Source organism: Dipteris shenzhenensis, chromosome 21 (assembly GCF_047967505.1).
Source record: "Dipteris shenzhenensis isolate YYH24624 ecotype China chromosome 21, Dip_SZ_1.0, whole genome shotgun sequence".
NCBI lineage: Eukaryota > Viridiplantae > Streptophyta > Polypodiopsida > Gleicheniales > Dipteridaceae > Dipteris > Dipteris shenzhenensis.
Window position 1 is genome coordinate 10810896 of NC_141616.1, and position 26348 is coordinate 10837243.

General features: G+C 44.2%; 1 protein-coding gene across 5 annotated transcripts in view; it reads left to right on the plus strand.

Annotated features, from left to right (window-relative positions):
* Positions 1-743: 743 nt before the first annotated feature.
* The window catches only part of LOC147888477 (Protein phosphatase 2C family protein), a 38195-nt gene continuing 12590 nt past the window's right edge, over positions 744-26348 (plus strand). The window contains exons 1-8 of one of the 5 annotated variants that reach the window (XM_087392215.1): positions 744-979; positions 1739-1904; positions 2090-2552; positions 11040-11148; positions 11550-11586; positions 12454-12498; positions 23569-23621; positions 23827-24024. In XM_087392215.1, the coding sequence (XP_087248341.1) occupies positions 2101-2552; positions 11040-11148; positions 11550-11586; positions 12454-12498; positions 23569-23621; positions 23827-24024 (894 nt within the window). In that variant the 5' untranslated portion in view covers positions 744-979; positions 1739-1904; positions 2090-2100. Of the gene's footprint in view, positions 1038-1738; positions 1905-2089; positions 2553-11039; positions 11149-11549; positions 11587-12453; positions 12499-23568; positions 23622-23826; positions 24025-26348 lie in introns of all 5 variants that reach the window. The other 4 variants (XM_087392217.1, XM_087392216.1, XM_087392218.1 and 1 more) reach the window with 4 other exon arrangements.

The following is a 26348-nucleotide window of genomic DNA, read 5'->3' on the forward strand; positions in this document are numbered from 1 at the left end:
AGCTTTATTAGCATAGGTCTTGGGGTGCTCAATATGTACAAACCCTATATATCATGTGCATTTTAGGGACATTACGAACAGACCTAATTTGTAAATCATAGACTTTAACCTTTTTCGAGAGTTATTTTATAGGAAATTCCTAATTGAACCCAAAAAGGACTCATGCTTTAATGGGAAAGCCAATTCCCCATGTTAAATATCATAATGTTTGGTGAAAATGTGGATTTTATGTCATTTTCAACCCTCAAATGGCTCACTTCCCCACAAAATCATTAACCTCAAGAGCTCAACGGTTTTTTGGAAACCACATGCCACCTTGGCATTAAAGTTTCCATTTTCCACAAAACTATCATAATGTCATAAGGCCTTTAGGCTGGGTTCACACCACTTAGCGGCCATCCTTCAAAAGATGGTGTGAAGATCCTAGTGGGCCCAATAGGAGGTACGGGCCCGAACACTTGCACAAAAGATTTGTGCCTAGCCCATGAAGGCCACCCACTCCATGGCTAACTCCTCCAATTGCTACATGATTGGCCCATTCGATCTCCTCCAACCGCTACACTAATCACACGTTGGTGTGACATAAATCAACAGCCAGCTGGTGTGAACCACCACATTCGACGACCATCCTCCACTTGTACTTCCTCCTCCACGGGCGGGTGGGTGGTCTGAACCCACCCTTAGTTATGTTTTTAGGACAGGGGTGTATTAGGGTCTCTTCTTGTGCGTTGTTGGGTCCGGTGGCAGTGTGGGCATCCATTTGTTCAATTGGATCTCTGGACTACCACCGGGAAATGTCCAAGGTGTGAACTCGCATTGGGGCGAGCGTATCTCCTGTGCGTGGGAACAGGTTCTTAGAGAGCTATTGATTCTTGGAAGTTGTTGTAAGTGCATGCTTAAAAGTTGAGGGCATAAGATAATGCGAGCATTTGAAAAGGTACTCGAAAAGCAGATCGGTCACTAGAAACAGAATCATCAGGTTTTCAATCTTTTACTTCCATTTTGTCTCTCTGATTCTGTACATTTTAATCGAACAGGTTTTGATCTTCAAAAGATTTAGCTACTTCATGAATTTTGGTGTAGAAGATCTCTTTCAATAATTCTTTGGTCTCCTTGCTGAATTGAGTTCCACCTTACTGGTTGCTGTGTATTTGGCCCTGCATGGTTGTCCAATATTGATGTCAAGTTGATTAGGTAGCGAGACAATCGAAATATGTACTAGTTTTGAAACGTTGCCCTTTTTCTCGAAGCAATCTTCGATCTGGAAAGATAGCAATGTTCCAGAGCAGTGATCAGCATAGAAAGAAGGCAGCTCCCCGATTTGCAATTTTAGAAAGACAAAAAAAGGGGGAGGAGAAGTTGTTCTCTGTTCGTGGCTTAGGTGTAGCCATCGCTAGCAGTTGCCATGAAGTCCATGGTAGTTTTTTTTGCCCTCTCGAGACATGCTGCATTTCTTCTTTCAGAGCTTGAAAATATTCCATAAGAATTCAGGATGTGTGCGATCAGTGCCACCGACTCCAACCTACGATCACAAATTTATTCTCCTCCACCAAAGATAGTGGGAATAATGTGCTTTACATGATTGACGTCAACCAATGTCTTTACTTAATACTTATGCGTTGTTTTCATGTGGTACGGAAAGCTGCAAGTTCAAATATTTCCTAAGGAACTTGACTGTAAAGAAGTGTGGCACTTGTTGGTCTTGTTTTTCAATCTAATTGACACATGCTGCCGACAGCCTAGCTCGCTATACAAAGGCAGACTCAGACATCCTCTCTGGTTAAAGGCAAGCCTATTGGCACGCTTCTATTTCATTAAGAGGAGATTCTTCTCCCCGATCCTATAAAAGGGTTCATCGCAGCCGGCAAGTCTCTTGTAACCAGAGTTTTTGCAGTCTTATCAAAGTATGCCCATTCTTTCTGCACATCTTCGGTTTGTGTGTGCCTATTGTGAATACCCTAGGACCTTGCTAATCTAAACTTGCAACTCTGTCAAGGGCTTAACGTTACCTTTTTGCGTATCATGTGTCCAGAATTTCTGATGTTGCATTCTAAGTTTGATTCTTGGGTGTCATGACAATTTGCTTCAGGTCTTTGAGTTATGTGGCCATGCACAGGAGGGAAAGATACTGGGCCACACTCTGACGTGTCTGCAGATGGTAAAGGAGCTGAAGTGCAGATTAAGCATGCCAATGTTGAGGTCATGGCATCATCCACAAAACGAATGAAGACTGATGCGTGCTTAAAATCAAGCCTGGACAGATCGAGGGAAGATACAGACATAAGAGCTAGCCCAGTCAGAAAGCGAATAAATAGTGATGTAGATCCGCTAGGCGTGACCACTGGTATTGATACAGATGGTTTGTGTCAGAAAAAATTTGTGATTGAAACAGAGGAGAAAAGGTTCGAAGCTTCGGACAGTGGGAATCCAACTGATCCATTAAACATCAGTGTCGAGGCAGATGCTGCAGAAGATAAGGGTTCACGACACACAATGGAAGATGCATCGGTGGTCCTTTTGGATGCTGGCATAGGACAGCCTTGGAAGCTAAGGTTAGTGTTTTTTCCTGGAACTCATGTTTAGTCCATTTATGTTAGTCTACTTCATTCGAAGTTTAAACCTGTTGCAGGTCAAAGAACCTAATACATCAGGTTGAAGAGCCAAACTTGGCAATTCCAAACTTGGAGTCGGAGTGGAATTGAAGTAGCTAGATTAATGATCAAAGTTGAAATTGTGAATACATGATTAATTATCAACCTGATGACCTTGAAGCACAAGGACATTTACAAGATTGCATGTTTGCAAAGGTGCAGATGAGTTTCTGCATGAAAGATGTAGACATATGGATACATACTGATCCCCATCCACAAGTAGTACGCTGATGAAGGTGGTGGAAATGTAGTAGCAGTCCAAGTTGATGGTTTGTAACCTTATGGTTGCTACCATGTGTAACATGCATCTAGAGATGGTGTGACGTTGCTGAAGCGGACTCGGCCAGGTCAGGATTGTGATCTCAGAAAATGCATAAGTGGCATGCTATTTCCAAGATGATCTTACAATGAATCCTCTGGACATTTTATAGGTGCAAGCCATGGTAAGAGTTCAGCTATGGCAATAGTTCAGCTATGTATACGAGACTATAAGATAGTGCCACGTGGCTTTCCAAAAGTCATTTGCAATTCATTTATGGGATTAAGTCGCATGGAGAACCCATCATAGTTAGAGCTCTGCTGCTCAGATTGACATGGTTGAACACCCTAGAGCTATCTACAAGAAAAGGCCTATCTATCTAGCCATATATAAATGTTACAGCTGCTACAAGCCATCCCTGCTTGAAAAAGAATGGGAACAAGATATACTAATGAGGACAGTAGCACCAGTCCAAAACAGCAACCAAAATAACTGGTATGTAAACATGTGTGTGCTGGAAAATCAGCTCCAAGTGGTGACTGCTTGTGTTAGTGATGAGCACTTCCAAGATCAACCAAGGCCTGGACATCCTCTGAAGGTAGTAGTGCAGGATATTGATCCACAGTTTGAGAGTGGTTACCGTGTAGTCTCATCCTCAGGAAAAGCGTTGCCACTTAACCTTGAATTCAATAACAGTTTCAACTCTTAGGATACAATTTTTGAAAATCAAATATGTCCACCATCATCCACAGTTGGCAGCTCCTCTAAGACATTTCATTAGGGCCGATGTGCATTTTAAAGAAAAGAGAAATGATATGCAGTATGAGCTCTGGATGTTGAGGCAATTCAAGCTCAAAAGCCACCAATGTTGGAGGTATTGCCCCCACTTGTGAGCCCTTATGCACAGGAGCGTTGCTTCTGCTGTGTGAGCTTCCTCTTTCTAACAGCCAATTCTGCCTTGTGTTTGTGTATCTTAAGGCATACCATGCCACCCTTCCATTATACTCCAGGTTTCCTTTTCTTATCAGCATTCTCCTTCGTTTTGTGTTCTGCCATGGCCATGTTTTACTTTGCTAGCTGAAGCGATGCCCCTTTTTCAATCAACATTTACTGCACAAGAGAAGTCCTAATGTCCTGGTTCTCAACGCTGATGGGTAATCTGGGTTTGCAGCCATACAAAAGCTCGTATGGACTCATTCCAATGGATGTATGCTTGGTAATGTGGTAGGAATACTTTGCCAAACATGACCGTTTATCCCAAGCCTTGCCTGTGTCATGACGAAAGAATCTAAGAATACCCTTCCCACCCACTTCTCAACCCTTTCCATCTGTCCATCTCAAAAAACTCCCTAGTATGCACGAAATGCTCCTCTTTATTCTTGCTGTAGATTATCATATCATCAAAGAAGACCAAGGATTTAAAAAAAAGGAAAAAAGAAATGCGAATTGGCTGGTGCATGCATGTGATCAAAGAGCATGACAGGATCTTCATATAACCCTTTCAGTTGAAAATGTAGTTTTTTGTTGATCACTCTTCTCTATCCCTATTTGATGGTATCCCAACATAAAGTCAATCTTTGAAAAGTATCCTGCACCTTAAGCTTATCCAATAAATTATCATCTTAGTGATCTTGTACATGCATGCATGGAGTGAGTTGGCAGTTGATTTTTTTGTTGTGAGATCTCAAGTCTTTCTTTATTCTGCTGTGTAAGGGTTGCTGTAGTGTCCTGGGTATCCACAGCCTGTGGACATGCTGGATTGGCATGTCAGCAGCCAGTGCAGCAGTTGCCATGTAGGCAGCCATGTCAGCAGCCAGCACAGCAGCTGCCATGCAGGCAACCATGTCAGCTGTCACACAGGCAGCCACGTTAACGCATGGATTGCCATGTATGAGCAGATGCAAGAGCAGGTGCAGGCCATGCTGGTGCATCCATGCACCTTACAGGCGAGGCAGTCACGTGGTGGCTCAAGTGGCAGAAGGACCACTATGATGCAGACAACGAGACACCTCTTTACAGATGGACGGAATTCGTGAAGGACCTTCGATCACAATTCCTGCCCCCCCAGTACTTGGATAGGTTTTAGAGTTAGTTCTATGAGTTACGCCAGGAGGACACTGAGACAATGAATCATTATGCCAACAAATTCACTTAGGTGTTCGTACAGTTGCAGCTGGAGGAAAGTTGTTGCTGAGCAAGTTTCTTCATGGGCTTTCGGACATCCAGTGGTACGTGGCCACGAGACTATGAGTGTGCTGCATACGAGCTTGCTCAGCTTTTTGAGCTCATGCACAAGGGTCAAAACAAGGACTTAAATAGGTCAATAGTAAGAAGCCCCCGGATTTTGCTGCTCTTGATAGTCGGAAGAAATCCGGCACTGGGCAATAGAAGAAAAACTGGATGGCAAAGGACAGCAACGACCATGGAGGGTACGTGGATGCAGCCACCCAAGCTACCTATGCCAAAGCAAACCGCTGCTTCTTTTGCCATGAGCAGAGGCACAAGAAGCAGGATTGCCTGCATTCTAAGAAGCTTCAGGCAGATGGCACCACACCAGGTGGTTCTTCTACAGCTTTGACTCTGGCCAAGACTACCTCAGTGGTTATAGAGGAGATCGAAGATCAACAGAAGGGGGAATCTCAACAGGCTCCCACTATGTTCCATTCTACAGCCAGACTGCTGGGGCAAGAAAGTCCTTATTCTCGCAGATTAAGGGAGTTCCAAGGACATGATTTCTAACCAAAGCCGCTCAGCGAGCTAGGTTGCTTCTCACTCCTTTAGATACCATAGCCCTAAATGGGGCATTCACATGACAGCAGGTGGAGAGCAACATTGTGGCTACAACCATGACTCTGAAGATAGGAGGGTGGGCGGATACCTGTACTTCCAGGGTAGCACAAACTTAGGTAGTGGACATCATCTTGGGAGCTCGATGGTGGCACGAGTTCCAAGTACCGTCCGGACTATCAGAACTAGGGTTTTGACCTCAAAATTCCAGATCATGGGGGTAAGTTCATCCCTTGGCTCAAGAATACTTTGCCTCGCCCCTTGATTTTTGCAAGCTAGATGGCACGGGAGATCCGACGGGGAGGGGAGGCATAATAGTCTACGTCAACTCGACCAGCACATAAGTTCCCGTCAGGACCCCCGAACAGGAAGCTTTGCTTCAACAGTACCAAGCCATTTTCCTAACATTGAGCCTTTTTTCAAATCTACCTCCGAGTTGGCCAAAGGACCATCGTATTGAGCTCGTTCGTGGATCATCATCCCCAGCATCCTTACAGTCTCAGCAAGACGATGAAAGAGGAGCTTGAGCAACAGTTAAAGGAGTTGTTACGCAATGGCTTCATCCACCCCAGTAATTCACCGTATTTAGCTCCGATCTTTTTGTTAAGAAGAAGGACAACTCAGTTGTGGATTGCCGTGCACTGAACAAGCTTACCATCAAGAGTAGATTCCCCATGTTGAGGATTGACTACATCTTGGAGCGCCTAAACGGAGCCAAGATGTTTTCAAAGATTGATATGAAGAGTGGGTACCACCAGATTCGGATTCACAAGCTGGATATACAGAAGACAGCCTTCTGCATGGAGAAAGCCCAGTATGAGTTCATGGTGATGCCCACAGGGGCACCTTTGTCCTTCAACCATATGATGCGCCGGATTTTCAAACCTTTGATAGGTAAGAGTGTCTGTGTTTTTAGACAACATTCTGATTATTTCAAAGGATCCAGTGCAGCATGTCAAGCATGTTCAGCAGGTTCTTTAACTTTTGAAGGACAACCAGTTGTTCGTCAATGCCAAGAAAAGTACATCATCACTATAACAGGTGTTCGCCTAGACCCAGCCAAGGTAAAGGATATAGTGAAGTGGGAGGTGCCTACCACAACCCAGGAGGTTCAGATGTCTATGGGCATTTACTAGGCATACAGGAAGCATATCAAGGACTTGTCAAAAATTGCAGTTCCCATCACCAACCTTTTACAGGGAGTAAAAGCCACGATGCAGCGTATCACGTTTACTCCAACAACTTTCAGCCTTTGCCCAGCTGAAGGAGGCAGTCACCACAGCATTGGCACAATGGGATCAACCCTTTGATGTACAGACGCATGCCATCGATTATGCCATTGGAGCAGTTCTGGAGCAGAATGGTCACCCACAGTCGTATTTGAGGGACACAAGTTGATTCCAGCAGAGACCATATACCCAGTGTACGACAACACGTCATGTGCAGTCATCCATGCCCTCAAGACATGGAAACATTTTTTATATGTTTAGGATTTCACAGTTTGCACAGATCATGAGGCTTTGCAGTGGTCAGATCGCCAAACTAGATGGAGACAGACTTTGTAACATGCAACGGTAATCTGATCGTGTAATTCACAGCAAGACCTTCTTTAAACCTTTAGCGAGGAATGGGCATTGTTTACCATAGAGAGAGAAAGGAGATGAGGGTAGAGAGAGAGTACAGTCGACAACCGATTGGGTCCCTGTACCCACCCAATCAGGGGAGAATTTGCTTTATACTTGGAGAACTGAGAAATACAAAGAACACTCTTCGAGAGAGCACGAAACGCGCTTCTGAAGAGCTCACTATGCACACGTATAGCAGATCCAAGGACCTAAGAGGCAACGCCGACCAATACCGAGACCTTGATTCTGTCCACACTGACAATGTAGGACGCTTCTGCAAGGCAAGGATACCGGAATGTAGGGTTACTGCGTGAGTGAGAGAGTGAAAAGTAGGAGTGATAGATCCTATGAGAGAACTGAGAGATGACTGAAATATAGAGCTGAGAGTGAGCTGTGTAAACTGTAAAAGAAAACTGAGAAAGCTGAGGAAACAGTGTCCAAACCTCTCTCCGTTTGCTGGTCCAAACCTCCGACTGTTGTGCTGCGTGGTCACCTTCAGATCAGGCTGAACTGATGGCCAAGGGACTGAGGCAGAGCAGGGCCAGATCTGAGGATCTCAGGGGCTGCACAGGAGGCTGAAGTGGAGCTGTAGGAGAGCTGAAGGCAGGAGCAAACTGAATGAGGAAAGAGGGCAGCCAAGGGGCCCTTTTCTAGGGCTGGAACTGAGCCAACCCAGTCTGTAAACAGCCGACTGGGTTGGTCTGTTTTACAGACTGGTTGGCCTACAACCAGCCTATAAAAGCCCTCCTTGGCTCATTTGCCAGGGGAGTTTTTGGGCAGCCTTTGCAGGCTGCCTTCCCTGCTTACCTGTCCAGCCTTTGGGGACCCTAAAGGGGCTCCTAACCTAGGCTAAGACCTAAACTATAAGATGGAAACACTTAACCTACTTTTCTCCAGTGGGTACTAGTGAACAAGAACTGAATTACTGACTTGACCTAAGGCTGAGAGACTGACCTACGTAGCTTGTAACTAATTGTCCGTGGACAAGGGCTCACAAAGGGGTCACAGCATACGACAAAATCTCCTATCTGGGGAGGTAGAGTAATGAGGGGAAGCACTCTTTCATCTGAGGGGGACAGGCACCTAGAGCCACCTTCTCGCGGAGGCAGAGTCATGAGGGGAAGCACTCTCTCATCTGAGGCGGACAGACACTTGCATGGTGGAGACTGGCGCGGCTATCCCTGAGCATGGTGGAAGGGACTACGAGGTGCATTGGACCCCCATCATTGGTGATGGACGGTTTTCGAAAACTGGGGTGCCTCTCAGGATCCAGTTTTTATGGCAGTCCCTTGGCTCCTACTGGTGCAGATTTTACAGAGTGGGGCATCGGGGCTTTCTTCAGCCGAGACTGTGAGGGACTGAGAGGCTGATGAGGTTTTGGACTCGCTCGAGTGGCACAGGGTCAGGGTAGTAGGCCGCTTGGGCAAGTTCTAATCTCGGCAGGACAAGAGGGGACGAGGTGGCACCTTTGGTTATGTGAGGGCCAGCCTCTTTGGGAGATTTAGTGGGATTCGAGTGACTGGTTTTGGCCCATTCATGCAGGGCAATTGGATCGGGTAGAGGAGGTTTTCTCATACACAACTTGTATAGGCCTATGTCTTCAATTGAGAGGCAGAAGCCTAGACCCCCTCATGAGAGCATCATTTGAATGGAACAGTAGGTTCCTATGGAGGTTATCTCTTGCTTTGGGCCACGTCTTTGGACTGGCTGTAGGCCTCAGAAGATCTATTTCTTCTGGATGGTGGTACATGAGGCTTGCCCGTCGGCCCCTGGTTGGAGCAGATGCAGGTAGATGGTATTTGCCATTGTTGCGCAGACAGAGTTTTGGAGATGAATATCACAATGTCTCTGGAGCTGCCCAACATCGCAGAGGATCTAGATGGGAGCCCTTCGGATTGTGGCCAGCGCATACCTAGCTTAGCGGCCTCTCAAGTCAGGTTGTTTAAAAAAATGTTTCAGAGTATCATGATCAACATCAACATAAAACTCTGACCCATACAAATAATGTTTTCAGAGCATGGACAACAGCATACAAGCCTAATTCATGAGTTGGCCAATTTCGTTGAGAGGGAGAAAACTTCTTCCTTTCAAAGGCTACTGGCCTTCCCTCTTGGAGGAGAACTGCTTCTACCGCAATGCTACTTGCATCGGTTTCAAGGAAAAACGGCTTCTGGGGATTAACTATTTTTAACACCGGTCCTGAGACCACAGCTTGTTTTATGGTGTTAAAGCTCTCCTATTGATTCTGTCCCCATATAAAAGGTACTTTATCTAAGGTCAGATCAGTCAATGGCGATATTATTTCGGAATATTCTTTGATATGCCTTCGATAAAATTGGACAAATTCCAAGAATGATCGCAAAGCGGTCAAACTCTGAGGTATAGGCCAAGTCAGTATCACAGCCACTTTCTTTGGATCCATTTCTACCCCCTCAGGAGTAATAATGAATTCTAAATATTCAAGTCTTACCATACATAGTACAGTTTTCTTTTTATTTACATAAAGACTGGCTTTCCTCAAAGTATTGAACACTATTCTTAAGTGTTCATGATGCTCATGATGCTCAGCAATACTTCTGTTGAACACAAGAATATCGTCAATAAAATGTACTACAAACTTTCTGATATACGGATGTAGTAAATCGTTCATAAGCATGGCGAATGTAGTTGGAGTATTAGTAAGTCCAAACGGCATTACCAAAAACTCATAATGTCCAAACGTGCAGGGGCGCAGGATGCGATGCCTCCTTCCCGCTCGTGCCCTTCACCTCACCAGAGGATAGTGTTTGGGAGACAGTGTCCAGCATCACTGCCTGGAACATATAGGTTGCCCGCTGCAGGGAGGCTATCAGGTTGCTCAGGAAACCACCTTTGTCGCCATCTAGCAGGATATCAATGACCATCTACAGCGACACCTTGCGCACCAGCTGAGCTTCATGTTCTTGAGCAACCGCTGAAAGTGGGAGGTTTTTGCAAGGCTTGTCCTGTAGGTATCATCACTGCACAAGGTCTTTGCTGGATGTAGAGAGCTCCATCCTAGTTGTTAGTCCTTGTTCCAGGCAGTGAGCTGGGGTCTGTGCAAACAGGCTGGTTTTTCTAACAGTCAGTTCTTTTCTCTTTCTCCCATGATCAGCAGTTCTGGATTGCTGATTTGTATGGTTGTTTTTTCAAGCATTAATAGAAGTTCTTTTCTCTGGGAAAAAGAGAGTTAGCAATCCTACTTGTTGTCATGGTTGGTGAAGATAACTTATTTAACATGTTCAGCTATTGAAGCCTTTTCAGTTCATTTTATAGACAAACCACTTGTACCAAGATTGGTTTTGATCAATGTTCAGCAATGTGGGATTTATTACTAAACATTTTTTATATGTGTAATATTCTATTCTAGCAACTTTCCAATCTTCCGTTGTTATCTATGCACACCCCTTCTTTTTTGCATGGATTGTCTTGATTAGGGTGACATACAAAATTCTACTGGAAATCTAATTGTAATTAGTTTTATGTCAATCGTACATCATTGCCAATTTCATAAAGGCAGTAGCCTTTCCTGAATAATACGTCTTTGCTAATTTTATTTTTTCTCCTTGCAGTTTCTTTATCGTGTCAAAAGAAAGACACAAACTTCTATTTTTTGGCTTTTTATAAGTGAACTTGATCAAAGTCCTTGCACGTAATCTTATATTGCTATTTTGGATCTTTGACTTTTTGCATTTTCAGGTGTGCTCATTTCGCAGTCTATGATGGACATGGTGGCCGACAAGCTGCTGAGTACGCATGTGTCCATTTGCATGCCAATGTCATTTCTGCAGGGCTACCTCGTGAGTTGGTGGGTCTGTGTGATTCAATATGTGGTGCGATGTTCGGACACGGTTTGCTTTGGGTGTAGATGGAAATTATTTAAGTGTAGTCACAAACCTTTACATGGAAAATCTTGTGAGTTGCACAAATATATGTAAATGCCTTCTTCAATAAGCTAGCATATGTATTCCATGGGTCCCTTGCTGAAAGGTTCTGTGCATCATGGGTCTGGCCTGAGCTTAGGCTGCAAGGCATGGTTTGATGTTTAATTATTGTGGACTGGTTCAAGTTAAAAGCATAGGGGCACAAAATCTGGCTTTGACTGGGAATGTGAGACTTCGTATTCTAGCTTGTGGTTATGTCTTTGCTTTACTTGAAGAAGGTTGTTATTCTTCTGAGCACATGGATTATTTGTGGATTATGTTGCAGTTAAATGTTAAGGCTGCAAAGAAGGCGATTATCGACGGTATGTACATCTTAGGTCCACTAATTTATCTTTGTCTGCCCCATGAAATAGATTATACCTAATTTCTAATGAGCATGCTGAATTGGGAAAAAATTCCTGCTGCAGTTGTGGCTGAATGTTAAGGTTGACGTTGCAGGGGATTGGCTCTTCTCTTAATCCCTTTGCATTTGTCAAGGCTATAACTGCCAATTACCTCCAACGAAATGATAGGAAAATATTGTTGCAGAAATGCAATTTAACTTCACTGGGCGCATGTTTATGACTGAAATGAACTTTATGGGTCCTCTTTGCATGAAGCCGTACTGTGCAGGATGAAGCAATGGTCAAAATCTTTATGAGTGGAATTTGTTTAAAGGGTTGCAAACATCTATCACTCTTGAGTGCCTAGGTTTTAGAATAACTTGAGGTCATCTTTGATCTACTGCCTTCTTTTTGTTGCTGCATTCACATTCTTATCTTCATTTTTGGCTTCAATTAAAACTTTAGTAAAGTCATGATTGGCTGCCCTCCTTGCAAGCATATGTACCCCATTGGTGGGAATTCACCTTGCAGTCTTACTATGTGCATGCACTACACTATGTTTGGATATCTTATCTAGCTGATCACTTGCATCTTGGTGGCATTGTGAGGAGATGTTCAACTGTGACCACGTAAGTTAGAGCCTTTTGTAGATGTACAGCTTTCATCAAGGAAGGTATGACATTTTGTAGTTTTTAAATTAATTTTGTACAAAATAACTTTCATCAAAGAAGTTGATTTTGTACAAAGTACTTTACTTTTTGATGCTCGCTTTCTCACCATTGTTCTGTGCACATGAAGAAGTGGTTCCACCATGCATGTATATAAAATATGAGCTTTTCTATGCAGGCTTTAAGCGCACCGATGAACTGCTACTCCGTGAAAGCACTGCAGGTATGCTTGCTGGGGTTTTTTATGATTTTGGAAATGGACTGTGTTTATAATTTTCTCATTCATTTATATCTTCTTAATTTGTTAAGATGCGTTGGCACAATCCTGCATTCAACCTATGGCTTGTTAAAATGACGGCTTTTAACACCCCAGGATACCAAATGATATTCTAGTTGAACTAATTTTTTGTGAAAACCTGGGTGAGCTTCTTTGGGCTATGCTTTGGCTCTTCACAAGACTTCTTCTATTGAGGAATGGCAACCTGGATCGTCCAGCAACACAATATCATGTACAACAAATGTTATTAATCAACAGATATAGCATTGGCCAAATGTCCAGAGCTTGCAGTGCCATTATAGAAAGACTGAATAGGGGTAAACAAGATAGCTGGGTAAGATTGGATTTGAATTTGCAATGAAGGAGGCCGGGGTGAAGCGCTAGAGATGGCAGGAAAGGGGGAAAGAGGAGAGGGGAGAAAGAAAGAAAGAAAGTTTATTAAAGTCTTCGGAAGACCAATGGGTCTATGAGACTCTGAAAAACCTGGTACAAACGAGCTGTGGTGGTGGAGCTACTAAACGAGCATCCACACCAATGTCGGTACTAAATCCTAAGTACAACATAGTCATGTCATGTCGGTAGTCGACTATCTCATCGAGAGGAAGGGGAGAGAGAGAAATAGGAGTGAAAGGGGGTAGAGGGAGAGGAAGAGAGAGAGAATGGGGAGAGAAGGGAGAAGGAAGGGGAGAGAGATAGAGAGAGAGAGTGTAGGCAGCACATAGGAGGAAGGAGATGGGAGTAGATAGGATTAGATGTCACATCAAAAAGTACATAGTAGGGGGTGGATGGGGACTTATATAGTCCCTCCACGTTTTCCACCCAAAGCACACACACCAAAAGGGTAAACACAAAACATCAGTTATAGACTGAGAGTCTCTTGGGAGTGCATATAACCATTTCCAAAGTTATTATAGATAAGCTACATTGTACTAGGTGAAATGGTCCTGGACAATGCTTTCTGGCTGCCATGACTTTTCATCCTCAGGGAGTCCCCGCCACTTGATAAGATACTCTACGTAGGCCTTGTTTTGGAGTACATGGTCTCTGAAACCCACGATGCGCTCCGGGACATAGAGGATGTGGCCCTTTTCATCCTTAGGTGGCAACTCAGGAAGAACATGGAAATGCTGTCCAACATGTGGTTTTAGCAAAGACAGAGAGAAAACATCATGGATCTTGGAGGTACTGGGTAGCTCCAACTGATATGCTACCTCTCCCACCTTGTGGATAATCCTGTAAGGACCGTAATACCTACGAGCAAGCTTTGTGTTGGTATTACCTTTCAGCAAGGCATAATGGTTCTTATGGAGATGCATGACACGACCCCGCAGGATTTGATCCTAATCATGAGCGCACATCATCAGCCAACGATTCAGTCCATATATGAGCGGAAATTCAGATTTGCAAGAGCAATCTCAAAAAGCGTACCTGGAAGACATCTTTTCTGCATACCTCGCATTGAATTCAATTGTGATAGGACGGCTCTGATACCAGATGACACGACCCCGCAGGATCTGATCCTATCACTGACCTAGAATCTCGTCCTCGATACAACCAGAATCATAGCGCAGGTGCCTCGATCCTCCCGACCACCCCCGCGCACGTGGGCTACAGCTCGACTCATCCATAGGCCCGTATCTAACCCAGGCGTCCCATACCACTTGAGCCCGTCTAGAGGACCTTCGATACACCACCTATGATCCGCCATGTAGATGGCCAGAGTCTCGGCCCAAGTCCAAGCCCCATCCATCAGTTGAGGAGTGCTCAACCGATCTACACAATAGCACTGGCCCTCCCTCTATATAGAAGGAAACCCGCTATAGATAGCACAATGCTATGAATAGCTCCCTCCATATAAAGCGAGCACTATATATGAATCAATCTCTATATATAGCAATCTCAGCTAAAAATAGCCATCCAGCCCTATGCTATCCTGTAACCCACGTTAACCTGCTATCCAACCCTAGGTACACCATGCACATGACATGCTCCCCTTCCTCTAAGAACTCACTCCTGAGTTCACTAGAAAGCCCGAAAACTCTCTCTGAAGATGAGTCAATGCCAATAACTATACTGTGACTATCAATTTGAGTGTGCTTTACTTTCCATGAGATTCAAATCAAAGAGAATCTAAGGCCAAAGCCACAATCTTTGATAACCAACCCAAGGAAAGTAAATCTCTCAATCTAAACAAGGTTACGTATCATTGAGTATTCTCCTCGAGAAATCAAGTAACGCTTGAATCCACAGAGTTAGTTCCGTTGACATATCCATACACAAGCATGGTAAAATCCGTACGTGTAGGTAAATGATTCTATCAACCTTATCTATTGAGTTCTAACTGGGAATTCAAATTTCACGAAAAAATATTCATTATGCTGAATACCCTTGAACTCAAAAATCTTAGATTGAGATCGAGGAATCATTGTTCGAACTACTCCATCAATTGAACCCCTCGAGGCCAATTTTTGGGTTGCAATTTCTATCAACCCTTTTTCTTGAATTACTTAGTATTCAGAAAATCCCTCAACGGAATACCCTTGTAATTCAAATTCTTGGGTTGAAATACATGACAGACTTTCCATCGCAGAACAATTAGGTATCCATTCATAACTCATGATGGAAGAATCTTCATGGAAGTATCAATGGGCAAAATCCTGACCAAAGATATGGTCCCCGTGATCTATCCTCGAAATGCCTCTACATGAGGATAATCAATAAAAATTCAGTTGGCTATATCCAGTCAATGGTACTGTTCTAGACATGTATATAGTCAACCATCATAGGAATAGCATCCTATGTGATCCAAAGACTACGGAAATATACAATCCGAAATCTCTAAAAATAAGATCCACTATCGGATATCCTGTATAAACTTGTGCACAATAAACCGCTCCTATCACAGGATCATTGAGTTCTTAGGATCTCTTATCTAGGAACATCAAGTTCCAAACACGGCACTGATAGACCATCATCAGAAGAGATGCGGTAACCCTCCCTGAGATTGTGTCTAGATTATGGAGCTCCAGGGTTGAACCCAAAAAATACATGGCTTCTCTTAGGGTAAAGAATCTTAGTCAGCCCTCGTAAAAATAAAATCTAATCAAGTTGCCCCCAATTCAATTCAGCCTACTTGTACTTCACCCTAGAGGTCCTTGGGTATTATTCCAGCTGGATTATACCACCACATCAGAGAATCTTAAATGTAACATACCTTAGTGTCCCATACCACCAAAGTATACTGCAAATAAAAAACTCGGTGGACAATATGAGTGAATCAGGTAGCCAATCCCTCTTCAACTCAGATGATCCTAGATTGAGTCAAGGTGGCAAATCCGTTCTCAATCCTTTTCTTAATGTGATTATATCACCCCCTTGTGTTACAATACCCCAACCAATAGGTCAAAGAAGAAAACCAGTAGGTAGCATCCCTAACAACTCTTGAATCTTGACTATCCATGACCTCGGGCCAAAAGAGTGAGAATCACAATGACCCCGCCTTTGGACATGATTTAAAGAAGGTATCCAACAAGATGCATCATGGTCTAATCAATAAGAACCTTCATATGTCCAATGGTAACTCGAAGAAACGTCATAACTCACAATCACATCGAGATCAAAACTTCAAATAGAAACCAAACAGGAATCTATGCACCAAGATTTGAGAAAGGGAAATCCAATTGCCTTTGTTAAATCCGGTCTAATATGTAACAAATACTCGGGCACCATCAATGTACCATATATCTAAAAAACTTCAAGATATATGCAAGAAAAGTATAATTTGAAAAAAAACCATCAAATTATAGATGCCACTAGTTACAAATCAAACCCAAGTTAACCAAAACTTGGTCAATTTAATAACAAGACAGTTTATAATTCATACTAAATTGGGGAGCATCTTGAACCAAACGTGGTTCAAAGGATCTAGTCGAGCAAAAAATAATTAGTTGTCAGTCAAAACTGAGGATTTCAACTTCTTCATCGCTTCTCAATAACTCAGAAGCGGTATAAAGACTCTAAAACAAGCTGTCTACATTTAGAACAGCATGAGCCTTCTGCAATATATTTTTGGTACTGAGGGGTTTTATAGTAGTGAAGAGCTGCCCAGAGTTCATCCATCAAGGAATCCATCTCTTGTAGCAGGTCATGAGGTCTACGAGGAATAACCTCCAATGTAGCCTCGTCCTCCATCTCAATAAAACAGTAATCCAACATAGGTGTCTCATTACTTTGATGTCCTTCCATGGCTGGAAAATATCTCGCACGGGAAGGGACTAGAAGAAAAACAGCTGCGTCCAACACGTGCTCTTCACACTAGCAAAAGAGAATCTGGTGCTGGGTGGAATCAAGGAAGAAGGCGGGTAGAGGACAGCAAGAAAGATGGCGGAATCTGATAGGCTGATCTCAGATAGAAAGAGGGTGGGAAATTCGCGTTCATGCGCTGAAGTGCTAAAGTGAGAGAGAGAGAGAGAGAGAGAGAGAGAGAGAGAGAGAGAGAGAGATCCCGGGTATATAAATAGCCAGGAATGGCCACCAAAAGCTAGGCGAATTTAGGGTGGGTGCTTGATTTAGAGCAAGTGCTTTCCTTGCTAGAGAAAAACAAAAAAGCAACCTGTTTTTTAACCAAAAAACAGTCTCGCTTTTAATAGATCCTGTCTTGCTTTTCTCCAGCCAGCCAAAAATAGCCAAAACGCACTAAAATCAGGCCATACTCTCCTTCCCAAAGCCAAGCTCCTGCCCCCAATCATATCGCCCCTATCTCTGATGCCCGAATCTCCTACACAAGCCGCTTTCTAGGCTGAATGCTCTCTCTTTCCTCCTACTTCTCAACTGCAGCAAAACTAGGTCTCTAGGGTAGGAATCTCATCCTTGAGAACCTAGAGCGAATTCTTTCCCTATCTACTCTTACGGGTCCCCACACAGCCAATCACATCAACAACCCAAGCGTGGGAAGTTATAGGTCAGAAACGATCCATCCTCATATCTCTTTCTGAAAGCATCAAGTCTTCTCATCGCCTACCCTTCTCAGGGAATCACGATTTCCAAACACGTAGCAACCGAGAGAGAGCACACAGCCTATGGACTTCTATTTCTTCCACAACTCTCCCAATCATGAGCGCACATCATCAGCCAACGATTCAGCCCATATATGAGTGGAAATTCAGATTTGCAAGAGCAATCTGAAAAAGCGTACTTGGAAGACATCTTTTCTGCATACCTCGCGTTGAATTCAATTGTGATAGGACGGCTCTGATACCAGATGACACGACCCCGCAGGATCTGATCCTATCACTGACCTAGAATCTCGTCCTCGATACAACCAGAATCATAGCACAGGTGTCTCGATCCTCCCGACCAGCCCCGAGCACGTGGGCTACAGCTCGACTAATCCATAGGCCCGTATCTAACCTAGGCGTCCCATACCACCTGAGCCCGTCCAGAAGACCTTTGATACACCACCTATGATCCGCCATGTAGATGGCCAGAGTCTCGGCCTGGGTCCAAGCCCCATCCATCAGTTGAGGAGTGCTCAACCGATCTACACAATAGCACTAGCCCTCCCTCTATATAGAAGGAAACCCGCTATAGATAGCACAATGCTATGAATAGCTCCTTCCATATAAAGCGAGCACTATATATGAATCAATCTCTATATATAGCAATCTCGGCTAAAAATAGCCATCCAGCCCTATGCTATCCTGTAACCCACGTTAACCTGCTATCCAACCCTAGGTACACCATGCACATGACAATGCTATTAGAATTATAGATATAATTCAGCAGTGACCAATGTAATTTAATAAGCTAGTTAGGGGCACTTTTCCCTCTTTAAGAGGTTTTTCCCCTAACCGCAGTTAGTTCACTAACTATGGTTAGTGACTACTAAGGTTTTGTCACTAGGAAAAAATCTTATCTCTCACTCTTTCAGTTGTACTCTCACACTCTTCTATTGCAACTAAGCTTTCAAGCTTTCAGCTCTCAACTCACTCTCTCTTGCTCTCTCTCCCCAATACTCACATTTGGTATCAGAGCCTCGTTGAGCTCCTGCTCCCAGCCCAAGCTCCTCCTGCCCGGATAGTTTGTGCTCCTCCTCCTATTGCATTCCGTCTGTACGCTGCATTCCCATTGGAGCACGCCATCCATACAATCGTCGTCCGTACAATATGTACGGACTGTTTACGTACAGTTTCGCATTGTACTTGCGCCACTCATCCGTACTTGCTCATACTTGCCATACCTACGCGTACCGTACCTATTGCTTCCGTACCTGTCGCACATGCAATCTCGTCCGTACTGTACCTGTGACGCCTTGTCATTCACCATTTGTCATCGTACAGATGGTCGTCGCCGTACTACACGTGTAGCGTTGCCTTTCGTACTGTACCGTACGGCTTGTCGCCGTACGCGTGTACTTCGTCGTATCGTTTCGTAGATCCGTACGTCCGTACGGTAGATCTGCTCGTCCGTACCGCACGTGTGTTTCCATACAACCGTATAGTCCAGTTGCAGAAATCGTACTTGTAGATTTGTACATGCAGATCCGTACAGGGTTTCCTTCATCTACCGGTGATCCTTGGTAGGCATTCTTGCAGTTCTTCTGCAACATTTGCAGATTTGGTGGTATTTGTGCAGACATTTGCAGTCATTTGGGTACTTTCGGGTTCATAGTTGCTTGTGAAGCAAACATTGTAGGCAGATTCAGAGGGTTAGCCAAAAATTTGGGGCTTTCTGCTGAAATTGCAAAATTTGGGGCTTTCTGTGCTTTTACCCCTTTCTGGTTGCAATTTCGGGCCTATTTTGGGGCTTTTGTGTTGGGAGAGCAATTTTGGAGATTTCAGTTCATACTGCCTTTCTTGAAGTGTTTTGCAGCACTTTTGGTAGATTCTGGAGAGTTTTTTGATGCTTGGACAGATTTCTGATAGTGCAAGTGCAGAAATCTGAGTTGCATTTACAGCCAGTGCTTGGCTGTGTTTTTTGGGAGTTGTGCATTTCATTCCCAGTAAGGGAATTCAGTCTTGTATCTGCTAAAATCTCTTTCTCAGATATGGCCCAGCAAAATCAGAATGATTTCCAGTTCGGTGGTCTTTCACAGGAAGACAAGTTGGATGGTACCAACTACTCCCTCTGGAGTTTTATGGTACGCAATATTATGATTTCTCGCAATTTATGGGATTATGTGAATGGGGGTGAGATCTGACCAGCAGGTATGGCACCTAATACCCCTCCCCAGCAAGGAGGTGGAAGAGGTCGTTTACAGGGTGCAGCTGCAAAACAAGTTGTTGGTGCAGCTATAGCCACTACTCCAGAGCAGAAGAGATGGGATTCACGGGATGCCTTAGCTTTGTCATGCATCTCTCTTTCAGTGAAAAGATTTATCATTCTGCATATCCGGTCGTGTAAGACCTCGAAGGCAGTGTGGGATATCTTAGAAAGCATGTATGCAGCCCGGAATGATGCAAGGGAAGGATCTGGCGGCAACATCCTGTATCACTGTGACAAGGGTGGCTGAGGCGTGGGTGAGGTCTAAGTCAGCCTCCAATAACGCCGGAATCTCTTTGGCTAAGTGACACACATACACTGGATCAAGGGCACGGTCAAAGTGGATCTGGGTACAAGTAGTGGTAGGAACTCTCCCTGTGCCTGGTGTAGTAGCAAGAACATCGAAGGCCAGATATGAGTGGTCGGCTCCAAGTGGGGGGGGGGGGGGTATGGTGAGGTTATGTATCCGTGAGACAAAAGCCACTATGAAACCTCTAATTAGAACATTCATTGCTTTACTGGCCTGTCTCTTCTCTTCCTCTAGTGTCTCAGAAATGAGTTCTTTTTTGGGAGCTGCTAATCCCTTTTTAACAACTTCTGTCCATTCAAGCATCACTTCTTTCCCCTTGTTGAGCTGTTGTGCAAACTCAGCATGCTTACCATTCATGGTAGTCTGCATGGCCTCCATCTCTTTCTTAAGAGCTGCATTTTTTGCTTTGAGCTCATCCATAACTTTGCAGCCACCGTCTGATGTTATTTGTTTGCCCTTCATTTGTTGTAACTCAGTCCCCAATGTGTGTAATTGGTCTTCTCATTTTCCCATCCTGCTCTTTCCTTGTCCCATTCTTCTTTCTTGGCCTTCTCCTTTCTCCATTCCTCTTGTACCTTCCCACCTTGTTTCCGAATCTCAGCCAATGTTTTGTCCACATGTGCTGTCTCAGCCAATAGGGCCACATTGGTGGCCTCCAAACTGTCTATTTTTTCTATCAACACGAGGCAGATTTTGTTGAGGCATGTGAGTACTTCTATGGTGCCTTTGTGAGCTGTCCCTGTAGAGCGGGCTGCCATAGCTGTCTCCAAAGCTAGTTTGCCCCATGTGTCTTCTACTCCCGCTCTTGTAGACATGGTGCTTCAATCAAATAGTGTTTTTCTGCCCTTCCTTCACGTCCCCATCCCTGTCCCCACTTTCATTGTAATGTGGCTGAGGCCTTCTTTCCCTTGTTTTTTTTGCAGCTTGAGGTCGAGGTGAGGAGGTGCAGCGAATGGAGCTGAGGACCTGGGGAGCTGTCCGAGGGCTGGTGACGTGGGCTGAGGGCTGGTGGAGGTGGCAAAGGGCTAGCAAGGTGGACTGAGGGGGTAGCGGGGGGGAGAGGCAAGCTGAGGCGGAAAGGTAGAGCAAGGTGGGGAGGCAAGGCAAAGGGGGGACCAGCAAGGGAAGGGGCGGTGCAGCGACAGGGTAGTGGCGCGGGGCAATGGCGCAGTGGAGCAGAGCAGCAGCGTCGCCCAGAGTAGCAGCAGCAGCAGCATCAAGCGGGGCAACAGCAGCAGCAGCAGCGTCGATGGCAGCAACATCGTTGAGAGCAGCTGCAGCAGAGGTGCCGTCGTACGGGATAGCAGCAGCGTGGGCGGAGGGGCTAGGCGGAGGAGCTAGGCTAGGCAGAGGCTGAGAGAGAGAGAGAGAGAGAGAGAGAGAGAGAGAGAGAGAGAGAGAAGAAGAAGAAGAAGAAGAATATATTATCGTCCTCTGAAGACCAAAACCGGCCTATGGGACCTGAGCAATACAATATCACAAGTACATGAAAGCTCCTCCCGAAGATGGGAGGGTGGAAAAGAGAAACCACCTTCTAGGATTCAGGTGGATTCCTATGCTTGAAGAGCTTATACACAAATGTTCCTAAAGCTGAAGGTGACCCTTTATGCAGCAAATCAGCCAGTTTGTTATGTCCCTCAAGGAGGTGATTGAACTCTTCCCTAATGTGTGCATAGTGAGGGCATATCATTACCATGTGTTCTTCTGTTTCAACCATACCTTGATCACATAGTTGGCATATTCTACTCTCCCTTGGCATCTTTTTCCATCCCCCTGTTTCTATTTGCAGCTGGTGTGATCGGGTGCGAAGTGAGGCTAAAGCCCTCCGTTTATGCACTGCTATAGGTGTACATATGTACTTCTGCGTTGTTGTCTCCCTTCCTGTATAAATTGACCAATATTCGGGGTTGATATATGTGCGATAGTACTCAAATTTATCTTTGTTTTCTGCTGTTTGCCATTTCCTGTGTAGTGCATTCAGCAGGTCATAATGAAAAGCCTCTTCATCAATCTCCTCTGAAGAGTAGTTCAAATACTCTTCTACTTCCCACTTCTTGAACCATTTTTTTAGGTCCTGTGCCCATCCGGATGTCAAAATCTTGCCCTTGTTTGTCTTTTGAAGCTTCTGACTTTCATTCCATGCTCTCTTTGGTAGCCTTTCATTATCCATGCACTTGACCTTTGTGATGTATCTGAGTACTCTCTTCAGAGCATGTAGCTCTATGGGTATACATCCTGTCTCTAGGAGTAACAAAGAGTATGGTGTAGTAGCCTTGATGCCCAGGTGCCTCCTAATGAAAGACTTTTGCATTTTCTCTATCTCATTCCACGTTGATGGAGATATACTCCCACCCCATACCTCTACTCCGTAGAGTACTGTCTGTATCACATATGCCCCAAAGATCATATTTCGTACTTGCCACCTTCTCGTATTGCTATTGTTGCACTCATTTTCAAATTGGAAGTATTTTGCCCATCCTGCATCAAGTCTCCGTTGCACACAGCTGTTCCATCTATTATTGGCTGGAATTTCAATACCCAAGTATTTGAATGAGTGCACTGTCTCAATGGGTTGTCCTTTATATAAGATTTGGAGGGGGCTGCTTGGCTGTATAGTCTTGACTATCATGAGTTTAGTTTTGTTGACATTAATAGCCATCCCACTCTCTGCACAAAATATGCTGAAGATATCCATCATTTTTTGCATCTTACTTTCACTATCAGTGAAAACAACCACATCATCTGCATAAAGAAGCAACCAAATCACGAGACCTGCTAGATGAGGGCTGTATAACTCATCTTTACATGCTTCTTCATTCACCAACTCCTCAAGTCTATCAATGCATAGGCCGAACAAAGTGGGTGAGAGCGGACATCCTTGTTTTACCCCCATATTACTATAGAACTCTTGTGACATCCCATCCTTACATTTTAGTTGACATTTTACTTTCTCATAAAGTCTAAAGACAGCAAACCTTATTTCCTCGGGCACCCCTATGCATTCCATTCTCTCCCATAGCACATCCCTAGGCACTGTATCAAATGCCTTCTTAAAGTCAATGAAACAACAGAAGAGTGGCTTCCCCTTGAGGCGGCTTTCCTCCATCAAAACTCGAAGAGTGACTAGGTGATCCACTGTACAGTGTTTTGGTCTGAAACCAGCTTGTCCCATTGCTCTTTTATTTTCTTTCTCTGCCCAAGCACTCAATTTTGCCTCTACTATTGTGCTATATAGTTTGGCTAGAGTGGAACATACCATAATTGTTCTGTAATTTGTTAATTGATTGCGGTCACCCCCTTTGTAGATTGGTTTGATCCAATTCTCTTGCCATTCTGTTGGGAAACCATGCATCAAAGCCTGATTTAGTGCCATTGCTAGAGAGAGAGAGAGAGAGAGAGGATTTTGAAGGTGGGTGATGGACATTGATTATAAACGTTTTTTGTAGGTGGATGGCAAGATGGAGCAACTGCTGTTTGTGTGTGGATCCTTGGGAACATGGTAGCATGACAAAGTTCCCTCGCGTGTTTGTAGCCTTTGCTATACTTGTTCATAGCCACTCTCATAATTTTGAAACACCAAGTAGACTTTCTATAGTTTCAAGGATGCCCCTTTTTATTTATTAGTTATTATTTACTTTTTTGGTTGTTCATCTTTGTGTATTAGGTTTTATGTGCTGCGCTAAGTTTTTGATGTATTTTTGCAGGTCTTTGTTGCGAATATTGGAGATGCAAAAGCTGTCTTAGCAAGGACATCCAAAGATATTTCCAATACAAGAGAGGAAGTCAGTCCAACAAGCTCTAAGGGATCTAAGACTTTAACACAAGGATTTTTTTTGAAAGGTGTTACAATCACGAGGGAACATAAAGCTATCTTCCCTGTAGAACGAGCACGAATAGAAAAGGTATTAATGTTTCTAATGGTGATAAGTGCATATTTAATTTGCTTAGTCTTTTAAAGCCAATTATTGATATTGCCCATAGACTAGGCAAAAGGTTGTGTGTGAATAAGATTGTAAGGACTACATTTGATTGGATCATGTATCTAGACTTGTGCTATCATCATGGGTTACATTTTGGACTTACCATAGGAGAGGTTCTAGTAACTCGTTACTCAGTATGGAGTCTATGTGTACTTGCATGGATGCTCTAGTCAATTTGTTTATGTAACCTACATCTACTTTAGGTGCCAATGGCATAGTAGGGATGCCAATAGCATTTCTTATACACTATGTAGATCAAAGGTTGATATTTTGATGCACTATGCGTGGACTTTCATGAAGTGACTACCCCTCAATTCTCGGTTGTTTATAATGCTAGATGTATGATGAGATCCTCAGGCTTTTCATTGTATATCCTCTCAATGAATCAGAGATCTAGCTAGATATGAGCCGATTCCGCTTAGGGTCATTGTGAAGGACGCAAGCTCATTAATGTATAGGCCAAATAAGGTTGGGGATAAAGGACAACTTTGTTTGATCCCAATTGTCCTCATGCTTTCCTTTGTCCATCTAATCGTCGCACTAACTTTGCTTGATGCCCGATCGTAGAGTGCTCGGACTGCTCAAATGTTGTTCCGACCTAGATCATGTAGTCACCTGAATAGTCATTCCCATGGAAATATGTAAAAGCTTTGTAGAAATCCACAAAGCAATGACCCCTTTCAGCGTGAAAGTGTGGTTCATCAGAGCATGATTTGCTCGGAAGTCTACTTGTCCCAACATTGTTAAATCCCTCACGCTCCGCAAAGTGACCAATTTGAGTGTCAAGTCTTGATGCATAAATCTTAGACATGACATGGCCAATCATAATGGTCTTGTAGCTTTCCAAACTCGTGGGATCCCTTGCCTTGTGGATCGGGATTCGGGAAATGGTGTTAAGGCTCTATGTGTGAGGGAAACCACTGCAAACGGCTCCGTCAAATGGCTTTGCCAAAATCGAAGAGAGAGAGAGAGAGAGAGAGAGAGAGAGAGAGAGAGAGAGAGTAAAGAAAGTCTGTTAACGTCCACTAAGACCAAAAGTTCTATGGATAGCAAGAAACCCTCTAGTACAACTGCTTTAGGGAGGGCGCATGGCAGCTCCTAAGGAGTGCAAAAGCAACCCCCATTTATTTAGAATACCTACAGAAAGAGTAATCAGCCATACATCAGTTTAAGATTGAGAGTCTTTTGGTTTTGATTGATTAGGGCTATGCCTTCACGGTAAACTGCCCATTTTCCATCCTTTTTGGCCGCTCTGACTTAAGCTAATTCAGTTGCCTTATTCTTGAGTTGAGCTTGTGTAAGCTCCTCAGCTATCCATACTTTGGTACCCTTAAGAGAAGCGGACATGGAGTCGTCATCATCCTGCTCATCATCATCCGTCCATTCAATGTTGGGCAAGCCTGCTTTGATCTTTGTCAATATTTCACTATAAGTGTCCTCCTCTTTGTACCAATCTGCCGGAAGTCCCCCTATTCTAATCTTCAGCGCATTATCACATTTAGCTTCGTGTTCTTTAATCTCTGCTTGAATATCAGACTTACTTGCTTTGGTATCCACTTCCACAATCACTTCCTTCTTAGCAGTTTGTACTTCAATGTGAACAAGATCTTTGACTGTAGAGACTAGCTGTGGGGTAGGGGAGGAGTCCTTACAAGATTTTACAGCCTCATCAATTACTGCCTGCTTATCAGGCCCTTCTAGAATGTGAAGTCGAGCTTTTACTTCTGCTAGTTCCAATCGTAGCTCTCTTAATGCTTGCTATAGATAAAAAGTCTAATCCTGTTGCCCAAGGATGGGTCGTTTTGAGCCTTCTTGTTGATAATTGCGTGCATACGGAGAGGGTTTTATTGCTGCAACTGTAGAGTACCGAGTCCTGATGGAAGTTGAAGGAGTTGAGGGGGACTTGGAGGAGAGGGTAGGCCAGTACATAATTGGCTGTCTGTAGAACCCCATAGCTGAACCTAACCCCCAGGTTTCTCGGGCTAGGGTTAGGGTTAGGGTTAGGAGTTAGCCCAACTCGAGGTTAGGGTTAGGGTTAGGGTTAGGGGGGGTTTGTTGTTGACGACGGGATTGGGGGTTTGTTGGTGACGACGGGATAGGGGGTTTGGCGGCTGACAGTTGTTGGGGGCTGCTCGCTTCTGGCGGCTACTGGCTGTTGGTGGCGGCTCTGCTAGCTGGTTAGCTAGGTTAGATAGGTAGGTAGGCGGGGCAGGCGACGGTTGAGGCAAAGGACGGGCTGAGCGGCG